We start from the raw sequence: 20,139 nt of genomic DNA on the forward strand, positions 1-20,139 counted from the left end.
AACTTTATTCTCATTTGCACAAGGAAAGACTAGAAGCAATGGGATGAAACTGAATGGGAGGAGACACAGATTAGATATTAGAAAAAACTTTTTGACAGTTAGAGTGATCAATGAGTGGAACAGGCTGCCACGAGAAGTGGTGAGTTCTCCTTCAATGGAAGTCTTCAAACAGAGGCTGGACAGACATCTGACTGGGATGATTTAGCGAATCCTGCTTTGAGCAGGGGGTTGGACCAGATGGCCCAGGAGGTCCCTTCCAACTCTACGATTCTATGATTCTATGATTCTATGATAGGGAACTAGAGTAGCAGTCAGCGCCAGTCAATGGCAATCAATAGGACACTGTGCACACCGCACCTCTACATTAGCATCCGATTGTGTCACGTCTCACGGCACTATCGTATAGCGGCTGTGGTTACTGCTGCGCTGCAGTCAGCAGCACTTACCGGCATCCGCGGTAGCGACGTCACACGCACGGTAGGTCTAGACGGACACCGACCTCTGCCTTGGGTCCGTGTCCTGTGACCGTATACCGTGCGTGCAATTTAGCTGAGACCTGTGGCGTTAACAGTCTCAGTCTTCTGTGTTTAACACATAGGCGTCTCTGTGAATTAACAGAGATCGCTCAGCGCACTTGGGTGGCGTTTAACCCTTGCGTGTTTATACCGCCATATAGCGCATCTGCCATTACTCAGCAGCAGTGATAACACCTTCTGCACGGTGGACCCCGAGCGGCGAATGCACTTTATTATTTATTTATTGTGTTGCGCCGTTCCTAACATACATTATACTGTTTGGAGCATTATATGGGGCTCATTATACTGCATGGAGCAATATATGGGGCTCATTATTCTGTATGATGCAATATATGGGGCTCATTATTCTGTATGGAGCATTATATGGGGCTCATTTTTCTGAATGGAGCACTATATGGGGCTCATTACAGTGTATGGGGGCTCATTATTCTGAATGGAGCAATATATGGGGCTCATTATTCTGAATGGAGCAATATATGGGGCTCATTATTCTGTATGGAGCATTATATGGGGCTCATTATTCTGCATGGAGCGCTATGTGGTACCCATAATGCTGTATGAAGCAATTTATGGGGCTCAGTATACTGTATGGAGCACTATGCGGTACTCATAATACTGTATGGAGCATTATATGGGGCACATTTTTCTGAATGGAGCAATATATGGGGCTCATTTTTCTGAATGGAGCAATATATGGGGCTCATTATTCTGTATGGGTCATTATAAGGGCCACATTTTTCTGAATGGAGCAATATATGGGGCTCATTATTCTGTATGGAGCATTATATGGGGCTCATTATTCTGTATGGGTCATTATAAGGGGCACATTATTCTGAATGGAGCACTATATTGGGCTCATTATTCTGTATGGAGCATTATATGGGGCTCATTATTCTGTATGGGTCATTATAAGGGGCACATTATTCTGAATGGAGCAATATATGGGGCTCATTATTCTGTATGGAGCATTATATGGGGCTCATTTTTCTGAATGGAGCACTATATGGGGCTCATTATATGGAGCAAAATATGGGGGCTCATTATAATAATAATAATAATACATTTTATTTCTATAGCGCCGACATATTCCGCCCCCAATATATGGGGCTCAGTATACTGTATGGAGCACTATGCGGTACCCATAATACTGTATGGAGCATTATATGGGGCTCATTTTTCTGTATGGAGCATTATATGGGGCTCATTACAGTGTATGGAGCAATATATGGGGCTCATTATATCATATATGGGGCTCATTATTCTGTATGGAGCATTATATGGGACTCATTTTTCTGAATGGAGCATTATATGGGGCTCATTATATGGAGCAAAATATGGGAGCTCATTATAATAATAATAATAAATTTTATTTCTATAGCGCCTACATATTCCGCCCCCAATATATGGGGCTCAGTATACTGTATGGAGCACTATGCGGTACCCATAAAACTGTATGGAGCATTATACAGTGTATGGAGCAATATATGCGGCTCATTATTCTGAATGGAGCAATATATGAGGCTCATTATCCTGTATGGAGCATTATATGGGGCAAATTTTTCTGAATGGAGTAATATATGGGGCTCATTATTCTGTACGGAGGATTATACGGGGCTCATTATTCTGTATGGAGCAATACATGGAGCTAATTGTTCTGTATGAAGCATTATATGGGGCTCATTGCAGTTTATGAAGCAATATATGGGGCTCATTATTCTGTATGGAGCATTTATGGGGCTCATTACAGTGTATGGAGCAATATATGGGGCTCATCATTCTGAATGGAGCAATATATGGGGCTCATTATTCTGTATGGAGCCTTATATGGGGCAAATTTTTCTGAATGGAGCAATATATGGGGCTCATTATTCTGTATGGAGGATTATACGGGGCTCATTATTCTGAATGGAGCAATTTATGTGGCTCATTATTCTGTATGGAGCATTATGTGGTGCCCATAATACTGTATGGAGCAATATATGGAGCTCATTATACTGTATGGAGCAATATATGGGGCATGTTATTCTGTATGGAGGGCTATGTGGTGCCTATAATACTGTATAATACTGTATGGAGGATTATGTGGTGTCCATAATAGTGTATGGAGGACAATACTGTCTGGTTTCTGACCTATTATTGAATGTACAATAGATATCAGTTATGTAATGTAAGAAGTGAAATCTTTGGCATTGTATACCTATATTTCTTGCTGTATCTTTGCATTATGAATTGTGGTACGTATTAAAGAGGCCCACTGAGACTTTCACCCGGGGCCCACAAAAACCTGGAGCTGGCCCTGTATGAACTGCACTATACTACTTCTGTCGACATTGGACTTTGGGAGGGTCAATATTTGTTTAGTATTTTTAACATTACTATGGCCAAATAAAAATAAAATATTGGAAAAGTTGTTTAAATGGATTATCCCAAGTAATCCCCTCTCCTCTGGATAAGGAATAACTTTACAATTGCTGGAGATCCGACTGCTGGGACCTTCATGATCCTGAAAATCGGAGGTCTGTAGAGCACCATGTAAATGCAGCTCTGGTCGATCATATGCACCGTGGCGCCATTCACATGTGGGTCTTCAAATATCTCCTTTTAGGAGAGTGAGGGGCACAACAAAGTAAAGTAAAATTCACTGATCGGGGTGAGGAGTGTTATAGCTTGTGGGCTGGTGGGGTTTGTGTGGCAGGGCTGTTTTTTTGCCCCAGTCCAGCCCTGGTTGACAGTACCACCAACTGCCGAGTCTCAGTTTCCCAGTGCACCCTACACGCTTTGACCGCCTTTTTAAAAGCCTCATGCACACCTTCACCGGTACAGGCTTCTTGCACATCTTCGGGTACCTCGATCACGCACGTCTTGTTCGGCTCTTCGCTCAAAATCTTAATAAATAATAATAATAATAATCTTTATTTTTATATAGCGCTAACATATTCCGCAGCGCTTTACAGTTTGCACACATTTTCATCACTGTCCCCGATGGGGCTCATAATCTAAATTCCCTATCAGTATGTCTTTGGAGTGAGATGTACCCTTTTTGAAACCCTTTGCCAAGATGAGTATTGGCAGTTCCATCTTGATATCACTCGGGCCCGGGCGCTGTAAGTCCAACCATCAACTTCTTCTCCCGCAGAAGACATCTTACTGCTTCTTTGAGCACTTCCACCTCTTCTCTGAGGGTCTCATTCATACTTTGCCACGTTGACAGGTGACCTCTGAGCTCAGAGACTTCCTTCTCCAGCTCATCCACTCTGTGCTCCCTTTCTAACTTAGAGCCACAGTCACCCCCGGAGTCACCCCCATCAGCCGAGTGAACCCTCCAGTTACCCTCTAACCGTGTGTCTGCTCCAGTCGCCTTATCTACCAGCTCATCATCAGTCATGTCACGAGACATTAAGACCATAAGATGGGCAGACGCACCCCTTCCTCCGGTCACTCCTACATCTGACCTGTCCACTTTAGGAGGCGTCACCGTCTCAATGTCTGCCAGCCCCACATTAGAGAGTTCTCCATCCTCCTGCTGTAGAGGAACTCCCCTCTCCCACAAGCCGGAGAACAGTTTAGAGTCCCTGCCCATAACCACTGGACAGGACAAATTCAGGACTATTGCGACATCCTGACCCGCAATGTCCCAGCCTGTCTCAAAGACTACCCTAGCCGCTGGACAATCCTTAGTGCCCCCGTGGTTGCAAGTGACCCCAACCTTTCTGCCGGGTATCTCAGGAGCAACCCTCACTAGAGTCACCGGGCTCCCAGGGTCGACCATACCAACCACATCTTCGTTATTTATCTGGAGGCCACACCCCCGTAGCATAGTGCCGGGTGGGTAGTTCACCAGGCAGACTGGACACCTATAGGACATTTGCCCCTGGCAACAGTTCATCTGTCCCACCCCTTTTATGTCAGGATGCCCCTCCCCCTTTTGGGCCACTATCCCCTTTTTGGACTTCGCCTCCCCCTGGGACTCCACCCCTTTTTGAGTTACCACCCCAGTTTGGGTCACCGCCCCCTTTCGGGATTTCCCCATGTCCCCTCTACAGGCCTTCTTAGGCCTGAGTTCACACAATACAATTTATGTCCTTTCAGGCTTGTACTGGCCCTTTAAGCACGACACACCAACTCCTGCTGGCACTGCCACAGCTTCTGATGCGCCGTCTTCATGGACCCGCCGATCCACAGCAATCTTCATAACCCCGCCGAGTTACAGCTAGACGCTTGTCAACTTGGTGACCCCACTGAGCCACCGCAAGCTGCCTTGAGAGAAAAAACAAAACTTTGTGACCCCGCCGAGTCACAGCAACACCTTCAGCTTTAGAGAAGAAAAAAAAACACATACACAGTTTCTCACTGACCCCGGTCAGTACAACACGGACCCCTGTCCGTTACCTGCTGGTGTCGACCACACAGGTTCTCAGGTACCTCTTATCCACAGAGGCACCCTATAGCGACTTCTCAAACAATCTTTCCCTGACCCCAGTCAGCATACCACAGATTCCTGTCTGTTACCTGTTGGTGATGGCCTCACAGGTTCCCTGATGCCTTTTCTCCTCAGAGGTATCCCACTAGTTATCCACAGTCTCTTTCTCTGACCCCGGTCAGTATCACACGGTTTTCATGACCATTACCTGACGGCCACGCAGGTTCCCAGATCCCTCTACCGCAGAGGTATCCTATAAATCTCTCTCACTGTCCACAGTCAGCATAACTCACGGTTTTCAAGACCGTATGCTCTCCTGGCTCAGAGTGACCAGCACTGCAACATGTGATTCTTGGAACCGTTGCCCCTAGCAACTGAATTTGTAGACCTCGTCCATTGCCCCTAAAAACAAGGCTACAACAGTGCCCTTAGCATTCTCCATCAATTGTAAGGTAGCGCCTATTGTTCGTGTTGGGAGACACTCGCTTGGTAGCAGATTAACAGGGTCCTGCACCATGTTTTCCACAACAATGTCCATACGGTTTATTGTTAGACGGCATAAACCATGGAAGCATGAAAGAAACAGCAACATTCTTATATCAAAACTGAAGAATGTTCATGTAGAGCTCCGCTCTCTTAGCCCTGTGGTCACACAGCCCGTGCTTTGTCCAGCAATCAGGCTCTATAGCCTCACAGTTATTTTCCCCTGTCTGGGGTTACCTCTTAGTTGCTTCTTATTCAGGACGTCCATTTCCTCCTGGGGACTGTCCCACGCACACAGGCCAAAATACACAGGCCTCACCAGGTCAGCGGCCTCCGCATGTGCGCTTCAGGAAGGCAGCACACCTTTTAGCACGTCGGCCTTCCGGGACCTTCCACACGGACCAATCAGATCCAGGCACTCTCCCTCATGTGACCTACCCTGGTCACCTTATATGGTCCGTAGCCATGCCCACCGGTGAGATACGAATCACATGGCTATGACCTCATCGCAGGTCCTATTTCAGACACTCAGCCATACACACACATATACAGGCTTACTATGGGCGTTTAGACACACGCTCCTGGGTGGGTTTGTAGGTGACTGGTCCCACCCATCTCACCAAGTCACCTGGAAGCTTTCCCTGATACACTGCAGCAAACCCTCAGCAGTTCCTCTTCTGATCAACACATGTTCCAGCTTCCATCCCAGGGCCACCCACCCTGGGATACATAACGGTCATTTACCATCCTGCCGTTCATCCTATCTCCATTACCACAATGGATATGCCTGTGTGCATGACCCATACAGCGCCCCCTATCTGTCACAATGGTCACTGCACCACAATATACAGTATATAAATAAAAGTTACATCTTAAAGTTCATCTCGTCTCCCGTCTCGTCACTGCATCCAGCATACCTGCGATTACTACAGTTGTATTCCTGTACATAGGAGTAGTATTATAGTAATTGTATTCTTGTACATAGGAGCAGTATTATAGTAGTTATATTCTTGTAAATAGGATCAGTATTATAGTAGTTATATTCTTGTACATTGGAGCAGTATTACAGTAGTTATATTCTTGTACATAGGATCAGTATTATAGTAGTTATATATTTATACATAGGAGCAGAATTATAGTAGTTATATTCTTGTACATTGGAGCAGTATTATAGTAGCTATATTCTTGTATATAGAAGCAGTATTATAGTAGTTATATTTTTGTACATAGGAGCAGTATTATAGTAGTTATATTATTGTACACAGGAGGAGTATTGAAGTAGTTATATTCTTGTACATAAAGGGCAGTATTATAGTAATTATATTCTTGTACATAGGAGGCAGTATTGTAGTAGTTACGGTCGAAAGTGTTGACACCCTTGAAATTGTTCCAGATAAAGTATTTCTCCCATAAAATTATTGCAATTACACCTGTTTTCTTATACACACATTTATTTCCTTTGTGTGTATTTTAACAACACAAAAAAACAGAAAAAAAGGTGAATTGGGCATAAATTTCACATAAAACCTCAAAAATGAGTCAAACAAAATTGTTAATAAAGTCCGTGGAGCCTCATTTAAGAGTCTCAAACACGGGACTAGCCAGATCTTCCTCCAGGGAAGGACCCAGCCTCGGGTCTCCCTGAGGTCAGTGATTGTTTCGTGAAACAAAATTGTTGGCACATTTCCAAAATTGAGGGTAGACAACTGTGTTTGAAGCATGTGATGTTCGAACAAACTCACTTGTGGCAAGTGAAAGGTGTGGCCAATATGAAAATCACACCTGAATTCAGAAAAAATTGGATAAGTTGACTCAATCTTTGCATTGTGTGTCTGTGTGTGCCACACTAACCATGGAAAACAGAAAGTAGATAAGAGAATTTTCTAAGGACTCGAGAACCAAAATTGTTGGACAATAACAAGGTTACAAGTCCATATCCAGAGATCTTTTTTCTTTGTCCACTGTGCTCAACATATTCAAGAAGTTTACAACCCATGGCAATGTAGCTAATCTCCCTGGACATGGGCGGCAGAGAAATAGTTATGAAACATTATAATGCAGGATAGTCTACATGGTGGATAAGCAGCCCCAATCAAGTTCCAAAGAAATTTAAGCTGTCCTGCAGGCTCGGGGTGCAACAGTATCAGCGTGGACTATCTGTTGACATTTGAATGAAATGAAACGTTGTGGCAGGAGATCCAGGAGGACCCCACTATGACACAGAGACATAAAAAAACCAGACTGTAGTTTGCCAAAATGTATGTGAGTAAGCTAAAATACTTCTGAGAAAACCTCTTCTTCTGGACAGAGGAGACCAAGATAGAGCTTTTTGGTAAAGCACATCGTTCTACTGTTTACAGAAAATGGAATGAGGCCAACAAAGAAAAGAACCCAGTACCTACAATCAAATATGGTGGAGGTTCAAAAATTTATTGGAGTTGATCTGCTGCCTCTGGTGCTGGGTGCCTTGACTGTGTGCAAGACATCATGAAATCTGAATATTCCCAAAGGATTTAGGTCATAATATAGTGTCCAGTGTCAGAAAGCTGGGTGTGTGTCCTAGGTCATAGGTCTTCCAGCAGGCCAATGACCCCAAACATACTTCAAGAAGCACCCAGAAATGGAAGGAAACAAATTGCTGGAGAATTCTGAAGTGGCCAGCAATGAGTTTGGATCTAAATCCCATTGAACACATGTGGAGCGATCTTAAAATTGCTATTGGGAGAACGCATCCTTCAAATATGAGAGACCCGGAGCAGTTTGCAAAAGAAGAGTGCTCTAAAATTCCAAATAAGAGGTGTAAGTAGCTTGTTGATTGTTATAGGAAGCTACTGATTGCAGTTACAGCTCTGGCAAAAATTAAGAGACCACTGCAAAATTTTCAGTTTGTCTGATTTTTCTGTACTCCTGGTACAAAAATGTAAGCAGTTCTTCTTTGTTTGTTGGCTTTAGACTATCCATCTTCCTCATGATTACATTCCAGAGGTTTTCAGTGGGGTTCAGGTCTGCAGATTGGGCTGGCCATGACAGGGATTTGATGTGGTGGTCCTTCATCCACACATTGATTGACCTAGCTGTAAGGCATGGCGCATTGTCCTGCTGGAAAAAAAAAGTCCTCAGAGTTGGGGAACATTGCCTGAGGAGAAGAAATCAACTGTTTTTCCAGGATAACCTTATATGCGGCTTGATTCATACGTCCTTCACAAAGATTAACCTGCTCAATTCCAGCCTTGCTGAAGCATCCCCAGATCATCACGGATCCTCCACCAAATTTCACAGTAGGTGCAATACACTGTGGCTTGTACGCCTCTCCAGGTCTCCATCTAACCATTAGATGACTAGGTGTTGGGCAAAGCTGAAAATTAGACTCATGTTGTGAATTCTCTTACTTCTGAATCGGGGCTCCCTCTAGTGCTTACTGTGGGTAGTGGAGTTGGCCGGATTGACAGAGGTCTGCCACCTGACGATGATGATTGGAAATCTGAGGTACTGATTAGGAGTATTTAAGTGAGCAGGCTTCCCTCAATTGTTGCTGGTGATTAGCTCTTCTTGTGCAACTTGAGGTCTGCTGTCTCCTGCCTGATTCTGCATTTTTCAGCTAAGTTGTTCATTTGCTAATCCTTTGCTTCTGATCTGGTTTTGCTTCTTTCTGCTTTGCTGTGCGGGTTCAGCGTGCTCCTTGCTGGGGCTGTGCTGGACCCCACTCCATATGTTACAGCTTGTGTCAGTTTGTTCAGTCCCCTGTTATATTAGTTTCTTCTGCTTTGCTGCCAGTTTACACCAGAATGCTGATATAGTGGGGGAGAGGTTGTGTGACCTCAGTGTTTTTTGTACATCAGACGTGTTGGATTTTTTAGGGTTTTTGCATGATTGCAGACAGTGTCTTTCCTTTCCTATCCTATCTAGACAGTTTGGGCCCCATCATTTGCTCAGTCTATTTTCTTATTTTCTGCCTGTGTTTGTCCCTCATCTGGTCTCACCGACAATATATGTTTGGGGGCTATCTATTTCTTTGGGGTTCTACTCCGGGGCAGTTTAGATTTCACCTTTCTTGCTTAAGGCCTAGTTAGTTCTCCGGCTGTGTCGAGGTGTCTAGGACATCGTAGGTATGCTCCACGGCTACTGTTAGTTGTGTTGTTAGGATTAGGGGTCTGCAATTCGCTAAGTGACCAACCTTTCTGGTTTCCTGGTGGCCTAGCCTATTCCTGCCATCCTCCTCGGTGACCTGTTCATAACAGAATCACCAGCCCTACTGTAGACTCTAGGGTACTCTAAAGAAGGAAAGAATTTAAAAAAAAAAAAAGTGTCAGAATTTTTTTATATATATTTTTTCCTCTGGGGCCGTAGGAGGATTTTTTCTCTAATGGAGACCAAGCAATTGTCCGATTGTGTTGAGCAGTTCGCTGCCGAAGTGCGGGGAATTTCTGCCTATCTCGCTCAATCATCTGCTGTAGAACCAAAAATCCCTACTCCTGATGTGTTTTCTGGGGATCGGTCTAAATTTTTGAATTTTAAGAATAATTGTAAACTATTTTTTGCTTTGAAACCTAACTCATTGGGGAGCTCTGTGCAGCAGGTTAAAATTGTCATCTCCCTGCTGCACGGCGATCCCCATAATTGGGCTTTTTCTTTGACACCTGGAGATTCTATTCTGGCTAATGTGGATGCGTTTTTTCAAGCCCTGGGGTTGTTGTATGATGAACCTAATGCTATTGATCAAGCTGAGAAAACCTTATTGTCATTGAACCAGGGTCAGGATTCTGTAGTTATATTGTCAAAAAATCCCAAAGTGGGCGGTCCTTACTAAATGGAATGATGATGCCCTAGCAGCTCTCTTTCGGAAGGGTCTAGCAGAAACCGTAAAAGATGTTATGGTGGGATTTCCTGTCCCCTCTGGTCTTGACGATTCTATGTCATTGGCCATTCAAATTGAACGACGTTTACGTGAACATAAAACTACACTAGAGGCGGTGCCGCCTTTTGAACGAACTTCTGAACCCATGCAATGTGATAGGGTTTTGTCTAGGGCGCAATGTCAAGAGTTTAGAAAGCGTAATAAGTTGTGTTTTTTTTGTGGGGACGCCTCTCATACTATTTCTGTCTGTCCTAAATGAGAAAAGCGAATTGCTCACGCATTTGCAGTGGGCAGTGTACAGCCTAAGTTCCTTTTGGCGGTTACCTTGATCTGCTCCTTGTCTACATTTTCCACTAAGGCTTTTGTTGATTCAGGAGCAGCTTTGAATCTGATGGATTTTGACTTTGCGAAACGTTGTGGATTTCCCATGGTACCCCTGCGGACTCCTATCCTTTTGAGTGGTATTGATGCTACTTCTTTGGCGGAGAATAAACCCTAGTTTTGGACCCAGGTAGTAATGCGGGTTGCCCCGGACCACCAAGAGAATTGCAAATTTTTGGTGTTGCACAATTTGCATAATATTATTGTACTGGGTTTTCCTTGGTTTCAAACCCATAATCCTGTTTTGGATTGGAAATCTGTGTCTGTAGGGAGTTGGGGTTGTCAATGTGTTCTTAGTGACACTCCTGTTTTCTCCTCCTCTCCCCAGTCTCATGATATTCCTGACTATTTGGCTGATTTTTCTGATGTATTTAGTGAAAGTAAGTCCGCGTCTTTGCCTCCTCATAGGAGTTATGACTGTGCAATTGAGTTAATGCCCGGTTGTAAATTTCCCAAGGGTTGGCTTTTCAACTTATCGGTACCTGAACATGATGCTATGCAATCTTATATCAAGGAATCATTGAAGAAGGGTCATATCAGACCACCCTCTTCACCTTTAGGTGCTGTTTTTTTTGTGGCCAAGAAAGATGGCTCATTAAGGCCATGTATTGATTATCGCTCCCTTAACAAAATCACTGTTAAATATCAGTACCCGTTACCTCTGATTTCTGATTTATTTTCCAGAGTTAAAAGTGCTTGTTGGTTTACCAAACTTGACCTCAGGGGGGCATATAATCTTATTCACATCAAGCACGGGGATGAATTGAAGATGGCGTTTAATACCCCGGAGGGACATTTTGAGTACCTGGTGATGCCTTTTGGGCTCACTAATGCCCCTTCCGTCTTCCAATCTTTTATGAACGATACTTTCCGGGACTTTGTGGATAAGTTTTTGATCATTTATCTGGATGATATTTTGATCTTTTCCAGTGATTGGGATTCTCATGTGGAATATGTCCGGACTGTGTTCCGGATTTTGAGGGAAAATACTTTGTATGTTAAGGGATCAAAATGTCTTTTTGGTGTACAGAGGATTTCGTTTTTGGGATTCATTTTGTCCCCGTCTGCTATTGAAATGGACCCAGCCAAGGTACAGGCCATTTATGATTGGGTTCAGCCCACTTCTCTGAAGGCTCTCCAGAAGTTTTTGGGTTTTGCTAATTTCTACCGTAAATTTATAAGTAATTTTTCTGGTATCGTTAAACCACTGACGGATTTCACCAAAAAGGGAGCTGATGTGGTGAATTGGTCTCCAGAGGCAGTTTCGGCATTTCAGGAGCCTAAGTGGAGACTCACTTCTGCTCCGCTTCTACGGCAACCTGATGTTTCCCTCCCATTTCAGGTGGAGATAGATGCTTCTGAGATTGGTGCAGGAGCAGTTTTGTCCCAAAGAGATCCGGTAAACTCTAAGATGAATCCCTGTGCCTTCTTTTCTCGAAAATTTTCCCCATCTGAACGTAACTATGAAGTGGGGAATCGGGAATTGTTGGCCATGAAGTGGGCATTTGAAGAGTGGGGACATTGGTTGGAGGGAGCTAGACATAAAGTTGTGGTCCTCACTGACCACAAGAATTTGATTTATCTTGAATCAGCCAAGCGCTTGAATCCTAGACAGGCTAGGTGGGTCTTGTTTTTCACGCGTTTTAATTTTGTGGTCTCCTTTTTTCCGGGAACTAAGAATGTTTAGGCGGACGCCCTTTCTAGGAGTTTCTTTGCGGATTCTCTTGATGTGATCGAGCCTACTACCATTCTAAATAAGGGTGTAGTTCTTTCCGCCTTCTCACCCGATTTGAGACGTGTCCTGGAGGAATTTCAGGAGGACAAACCTGAACAATGCCCTATGGGAAAATTGTATGTCCCTGACCAGTGGAGGAGAAGAGTAATGTCTGAAATTCCTTGCTCCACGTTAGCTGGTCATCCAGGTATTTTTGGTACCAGAGATTTGGTGAGTTGGTCCTTTTGGTGGCCTGCCTTATCTTGTGATGTCAGGAATTTTGTGCAGTCCTGTGGGACTTGTTCTCGGTCCAAGCCCTGTTCTCGTTCTAGTGGTTTGTTGATGCCCCTGCCGGTGCCCAGGAGGCCATGGACCCATATCTCAATGGATTTTATTTCTGATCTCAATGTCTCTCAGAGAATGACTGTTATCTGGGTGATCTGTGATAGATTTTCTAAGATGGTCCATCTTGTACCACTCCCAAAGTTGCCATCTTCTTCTGAGTTGGTGCCCTTGTTTTCACAGCAGGTGGTTCGTTTGCACGGGATTCCTGAGAACATTGTGTCGGACAGAGGAGTCCAGTTTGTTTCCAGATTTTGGAGAGCTTTTTGTTCCAAACTGGGAATTCAGTTATCTTTCTCCTCTGCATTTCATCCTCAGACCAATGGGCAGACTGAGAGAACAAACCAGACTTTGGAATCCTATTTGAGATGTTTCATATCTGCTGATCAAGATGACTGGGTCTCATTTTTGCCCTTGGCCGAATTCGTGCTAAACAAAAGGCTAGTTCTGCCACTTTGATGTCTCCTTTTTTCTGTAACTTTAGGTTTCATCTTCGATTTTCTTCAGGGCAGGTGGAATCTTCGGCCTGCCCAAGTGTGGATTCTGTGGTAGAGAGAATGCAGCAGATTTGGGTCCAAGTAGTGGATAAGTTGTCCCACTCTCAGGAAAAGGCCCAACGGTTTTCCAACTGGCATAGGACCATTGGTCACCGGTTTAAAGTGGGTGATATGGTTTGGTTGTCTTCAAAAAAATATTCCTATGAAGGTTGCATCTCCAAAATTCAAGCCAAGGTTCATTGGACCTTATAAGATTTTGGAAATCCTTCCGTTTGGCTCTTCCAGTTACATTTAAGATTCATAACGTTTTTCATAAATCTTTGTTGAAAAGGTTTGTGGAGCCAGTAGTTCCCATGGCGGCGCCCCCTGACCCTGTATTGGTTAAGGGTAATTTGGAGTATGAGGTAGAGAAGATATTGGATTCTCGTCTGGCTAGACGGAGACTCCAGTACTTGGCCAAGTGGAAAGGTTATGGCCAGGAGGATAATTCTTGGGTCTCTGCTTCAGACATTCATACCGAGAGATTGTTTTGTGCTTTTCACCGGGCCCATCCTGATCGGCCTGGTGGCGTGGATGAGGGTACTGTTGTGAATTCTCTTACTTCTGAGTCGGGGCTCCCTCTGGTGGTTACTGTGGGTAGTGGAGCTGGCCAGATTGACAGAGGTCTGCCACGTGACGATGATCATTGGAAATCAGGGATTACTGATGGGGAGTATTTAAGTGAGCAGGCTTCCCTCAATTGTTGCTGGTGATTAGTTCTTCCTGTGCAACTTGAGGTTTGCTGTCTCCTGCCTAATCCTGCATTTTTCAGCTAAGTTGTTCATTTGCTAATCCTTTGCTTCTGATCTGGTTTTGCCTCTTTCTGCTTTGCTGTGTGGGTTCAGCGTGCTCCTCGCTGGCGCTGTGCTGGACCACGCTCCATATGTTATGGCTTGTGTCAGTTTGTTCAGTCCCCTGTTATATTAGTCTCTTTTGCTTTGCTGCCAGTTTACACCAGAATGCTGATATAATGGGGGAGAGGTCGTGTGACCTCAGTGTTTTTTGTACATCAGGCGTGTTGGATTTTTTAGGGTTTTTGCATGATTGCAGACAGTGTCTTTCCTTTCCTATCCTATCTAGACAGTTTGGGCCCCATCATTTGCTCAGTCTATTTTCTGCCTGTGTTTGTCCCTCATCTGGTCTCACCGACAATATACAGTTAGGTGTTATGAGCTCATTTTCTGCTCCTCCAGTTGAGAGTTCTCCTTCCGTTCTCCATCTGGTGGTGACAGGAGGTAGTGAGGTTGGTTTAAGTGGTAGTGATCTGCCACCTGATGAGAAGGATAACGATTGGATCTCTGGAGCATCAGACTGGATATAAGACAGCCGACGCCCTATCCTGTTGCTGGTGATTCAGTCTGCTTCTCAGGTCTTGGATTTCAGCTCTCTTCCAGTCTTCTTAAGTTAAGTTTGTTTTTTGCTAATGTTCACACTTGCGCTTGTTGGTCAATTCGTTTCTTGTGTGGTCAGCTTGCCCCTGCTGGGGCTATGCTGAACTTCCACTCCTATTTATCTGTATTTGCCAATTTGCCTATTTGTCCCTTATTAGATTGGCCTCTTTTTGCTCTGTTTCAGAATATTTCAGAGTGCTGATATAGTGGGAGAAGTCTAGTGACTTCAGGGTTAATTTTGCTATCAGACGTGTTGGACATTATTTTTGGTAGGGTTTTTTGGCAGATTGCAGACAGTGGCTTTCCTTTTCTGTCCTTTCTAGTTAGTCGGACCCCATCGTTTGCTCAGCCTATTTTCCTGCCTGTGTATGTGTTTTCATCTTGCTTCACTGTCAATACATGTGTGGGGGCTGTCTTTTCCTTTGTAGTCTGCTCTGGGGCAGTTAGTTTTCCCTTTTCTTTCTTTAGGTTTATGAAGTCCTCTGGCGATGACGAGGCATCTAGGAACAACGTAGGAATGCTCCACTGCTACTATTAGTTGTGTGGTTAAGATCAGGGATCTGCAATCTGCATAGTGACCAACCTCTCTGGTTTTCTGGGACTTAGCTTTTTGTTGTTCCTCCTCGGTGACCCATTCATAACAGTTAGGTCCATATATATTTGACTGAGACAGCATTTTTCTAATTTTGGTTCTAGACATTACCACAATGAATTTTAAACAAAACAATTCAGATGCAGTTGAATTTCAGACTTTCAGCTTTCATTTGAGGGTGTCCACATTAAAATTGGATGAAGGGTTTAGGAGTTTCAGCTCCTTAACATGTGCAACCCTGTTTTTAAAGGGACCAAAAGTAATTGGACAATTGACTCCAAGGCTATTTCATGGACAGGTGTGGGAAATCCCTTCGTTATGTCATTCTCAATTAAGCAGATAAAAGGCCTGGAGTTGATTTGAGGTGTGGTGCTTGCATTTGGAAGGTTTTGCTGTGAAGGAAACAGGCGGTCAAAGGAGCTCTCCATGCAGGTGAAACAAGCCATCCTTAAGCTGCAAAAACAGAAAAAACCCATCCGAGAAATTGCTACAACATTAGGAGTGGCGAATTCTACAGTTTGGTATATCCTGAGAAAGAAAGAAAGCACTGGTGAACTCATCAATGCAAAAAGACCTGGGTGCCCGCGGAAGACAACAGTGGTGTATGGTCGCAGAATAGTCTCCATGGTGAAGAGAAACCCCTTCACAACAGCCAACCAAGTGAACAACACTCTCCAGGGGGTAGGCGTATCAATATCCAAATCTACCACAAAGAGAAGACTGCATGAAAGTAAATACAGAGGGTTCACTGCACGGTGCAAGCCACTCATAAGCATCAAGAATAAAAAGGCTAGACTGGACTTTGCTAAAAAACATCTAAAAAGCCAGCACAGTTCTGGAAGAACATTCTTTGGAAAGATGAAACCAAGATCAACCTCTACCAGAATGATGGAAAGAGAAAAGTATGGAGAAGGCGTGGTACAGCTCATGATCCAAAGCATACCACATCATCTGTAAAACACGGCGGAGGCAGTGTGATGGCTTGGGCATGCATGGCTGCCAGTGGCACTGGGTCACTAGTGTTTATTGATGATGTGACACAGGACAGAAGCAGCCGAATGAATTCTGAGGTATTCAGAGCCATACTGTGTGCTCAGATCCAGCCAAATGCAGCCAAACTGATTGGTCGTCATTTCATACTACAGATGGACAATGACCCAAAACATAAAGCCAAAGCAACCCAGGAGTTTATTAAAGCAAAGAAGTGGATTATTCTTGAATGGCCAAGTCAGTCACCCGATCTCAACCCAATTGAGCATGCATTTCACTTGTTAAAGACTAAACTTCAGACAGAAAGGCCCACAAACAGCAACTGAAAACCACCGCAGTGAAGGCCTGGCAGAGCATCAAAAAGGACGAAACACAGCGTCTGGTGATGTCCATGAGTTCAAGACTTCAGGCAGTCATTGCCAACAAAGGATTTTCAACCAAGTACTAGAAATGAACATTTTATTTACAATTATTTAATCTGTCCAATTACTTTTGGTCACTTTAAAAACAGGGTGGCACATGTTAAGGAGCTGAAACTCCTAAACCCATCATCCAATTTTAATGTGGATACCCTCAAATGAAAGCTGAAACTCTGAACTTCAACTGCATCTGAATTGTTTTGTTTAAAATTCATTGTGGTAATGTCTAGAACCAAAATTAGAAAAATGTTGTCTCTGTCCAAATATATATGGACCTAACTGTATGTTTGGGGGCTATCTATTTCTTTGGGGTTCTACTCCGGGGCAGTTTGGATTTCACCTTTCTTGCTTTAGGCCTAGTTAGTTCTCCGGCTCTGTCGAGGCGTCTAGGGCATCGTAGGTACGCTCCATGGCTACTGTTAGTTGTGTTGTTAGGATTAGGGGTCTGCAATTCGCTAAGTGACCAACCTTTCTGGTTTCCTGGTGGCCTAGCCTATTCCTGCCATCCTCCTCGGTGACCTGTTCATAACAGACTCAGCAGAGAAGATTACCTTACTCCAGTCCTCTATGGTCCAATCCTCATGGTCTATGGCAAACTTCAGTCTGGCTTTTCTTTGATGCTCATTAATGAAAGGCTTTTTTCTAGCTTTACATGACTTGAGCCCTGCCTCTAGGAGCCTGTTATAAACTGTTCTTAACGTATACTTTACACCCGCTGCCATTTCTTTTGTAGGTCATTTGATGTCATCCTGCGGTTCCTGAATGTCATTCCAATAAGATGATGGTCATCCCGGTCAGTGGACTGTTGTTTTCGCCCTCTGCTGGTCTGTAGCTTTGTTGTCCCCAATGTCTGATGCTTGACCTTGTTGTAATGGACCATCTTAGAAATTTTAAGGATGGAGGCAACATGACACTCACTGTATCCCTCTGCTAGTAAAGCCAGAATTGAGCCCTTCTCTTCCTCACTCAAGACTTTTCTTTTCAACTCCTTTGGCATGGTTAAAAGTTATTTTTTCATTTCTATTACTTTTGGGATATTACTAGCACTTGTTTTACCATCTAGCTTGTCATATTGCAAGAGGATTGTTAACACCACAGCAGGGTTTTTTATACTTTCCTTCATTAAATAAGATTTGGTTCAGGTGATCACCTAATCAGAAGCAAATTAAGTAGAATGAGGTGTACTCTGGTTGAAATTCAACTAACGAATTCAACTAACACTGGAATGGAATGGCTGTCAGACATGTAGAGAAGCTGATTTTTATAAAACTGTGCAGTAGTCTCTTAATTTTTCCCAGAGCTGTATTTATTCCAAAGAGTGTGCAACTAAATAATAAATTCAGGGTGCCAACAATTTTGTCCAGACCATTTTTTGAGTTTTGATAACACCAAGAGAACGGAGCAAAAAACACCATAATATCAAAATATCAAAAAATATTAAAGAAGTCTTTAATGTAATAGTATCAAATGTAAAATTCACATACAGTAGATAAATAGTACAGCATATAACACGAAACAGATAGTTTTTAACACATGAGCTGGGAAAACCGTATGAAAAAACAATCCTGCACAGAGACATGGACATAAATGGGCTAGGGAGCAAAAAGTATTGACTCCCTAATAAGGATCAAATCCCTTGGTCCATAGTATAATGCCATGGGTAAATTAACCCTAGTCACCATATAATACTATTCTCTGTGGTAGATCCCTGTACACATAGTAGCCATGACTTGTAAAAGGATCCAGATATATGGGACAAAGACATGTGGCATAAAGACAGAGTAATTAGGGGTTAATATTACACATGTCCTGTCTGGCATGCAGGAACGCGCCCCTACGCGCGTTTCGCGGTCGCTTCCTCGGGGGGCGACAACTATCTGTTTCGTGTTATATGCTGTACTATTTATCTATGTGAATTTTAAATTTGATACTATTACATTAAAGACTTCTTTAATATTTTTTGATATTTTGGTATTATGGTGTTTTTTGCTCCGTTCTTTTGGTGTTATCATATATTTGGCGCTCCATAGGGGATTTTTCTCCAAAAGTCATTTAGGGTGACTTGAGAAGTATCACTACTATGTACTCTCTACTTGGGATTTTGTTATTCATTTTTTGAGTTTTGTGTGAAATTATGTTCAATTTGGATTTTTTAATTTTTTTTTTTTTTTTTTTGAGTGTTGTTCCAATACAGACAAAGGAAATAAACATGTGTATAACAAAACATGTAAGGCTGGGGTCACACTTTCGATTTCAATGCGAGAAACTTGCGTGAGTCTCGTGCATCAATACCCGGCACTGACACCGGCGGTTCGGACGGGAGCGTTCAGCTGCATAGAAAGACATGCAGCCGCACACTTTGGTCCGCGGAAGTGCAGGGTATCGATGCGAGACTTGCATGAGTTTCTCACATTGCACTCGCAAGTGTGACCCCGGCCTAATTGCAATAATTTTTTGGGAAAATACTCCATTTTCTGGAATAATTTCAAGAGTGCCAACACTTTCAGCCATTACTGTATATAGGGGGCCAGTATTGCCACCAGTAGGTCCTCTGGTAGCTCAGCACAAGCTTTTCTCTTTACCTCCCTTTTCCAGTTCTGCCTCTCCTTCCAGTTTGATGAATACATCATCCAGCGTGGTCATGGAGACTCCATATGTGACAACGTCCTCTCCCACACATCTGTCCAGATGAGCGAAAAGGTCTAAAATTGAAATATTTGATAAATTTGTCTTTGCATTAAATCCTAACGGTGTCCAGTGGCGGTAACATGACACTAATCCGGCTGTGTGGGATACTGAGGTGTATTAGTTACCTGAGAAGCTGTCCATGTTTTCAAAAGGTAACAAGTAGGTGAGCTGTTCTTCATTCTGCACCGACAGCTGAGCGTTAGGGATGTGCTGCCTGATAATGCAGGTCATCTTCTCAGGGTCACAAGACGGAGGAACCTGCATCCTGACCATTGCCAGAGGAATAACCAAATTGTAGAAAAACAACTAATGTAAGAAATAAAGACAAATTTATTCTGCATATATTATTCAATGGTCAATTATTTCCTCATGTATTATTTATGAGAAACGGAACTCAATTTCTTTAATTAATGAGTCCAAAGAGAGCTGAATAAATCTGCCTCCAGCATGCGCCCCCTAGTGGTAGCTGCAGCCAAAAATGTGTGTAGCTCTCCAGCTGTTAGCAGACTACAACTCCCAGCATGCTATGACGATATTAGTATTTATTTAAAAGTACATTTTTATACCTTAAATGATAACCAGTGCCCCATTTTCTCTTCAAGAACAGGGATGAGCCAACACATTTCAGTCTGCCATTAGATATTACAGCTTTCCTATCTAGAAGGAATACAAAGACACAAATACACTAATAAGTACTTAGGACAGAAGTTACATATTTTGAGATAACATTTTAGATGACATATAACCCTTATAGCATCCAAGTAAACTTCTAAATTAAGTGGCAGTGGAAAA

At 43.3% G+C, this 20,139-nt stretch overlaps 1 protein-coding gene across 2 annotated transcripts in view; it reads right to left on the bottom strand.

Annotated features, from left to right (window-relative positions):
• LOC141072763 (ABC-type organic anion transporter ABCA8-like) overlaps window positions 1-20,139 on the bottom strand; it is a 313,983-nt gene that overhangs the window by 196,978 nt on the left and 96,866 nt on the right. For both annotated transcript variants that reach the window (XM_073559970.1, XM_073559969.1), the window contains exons 16-18: window positions 19,914-20,004; window positions 19,473-19,612; window positions 19,242-19,361 (exon numbers count right to left, since the gene is read on the bottom strand). In XM_073559970.1, coding sequence (XP_073416071.1) covers window positions 19,242-19,361; window positions 19,473-19,612; window positions 19,914-20,004 — 351 coding nt within the window. The remainder of the gene's footprint in view (window positions 1-19,241; window positions 19,362-19,472; window positions 19,613-19,913; window positions 20,005-20,139) is intronic.

Source organism: Dendrobates tinctorius, unplaced genomic scaffold (genome assembly GCF_039654945.1).
Source record: "Dendrobates tinctorius isolate UK_male_01 unplaced genomic scaffold, ASM3965494v1 ptg000014l, whole genome shotgun sequence".
NCBI lineage: Eukaryota > Metazoa > Chordata > Amphibia > Anura > Dendrobatidae > Dendrobates > Dendrobates tinctorius.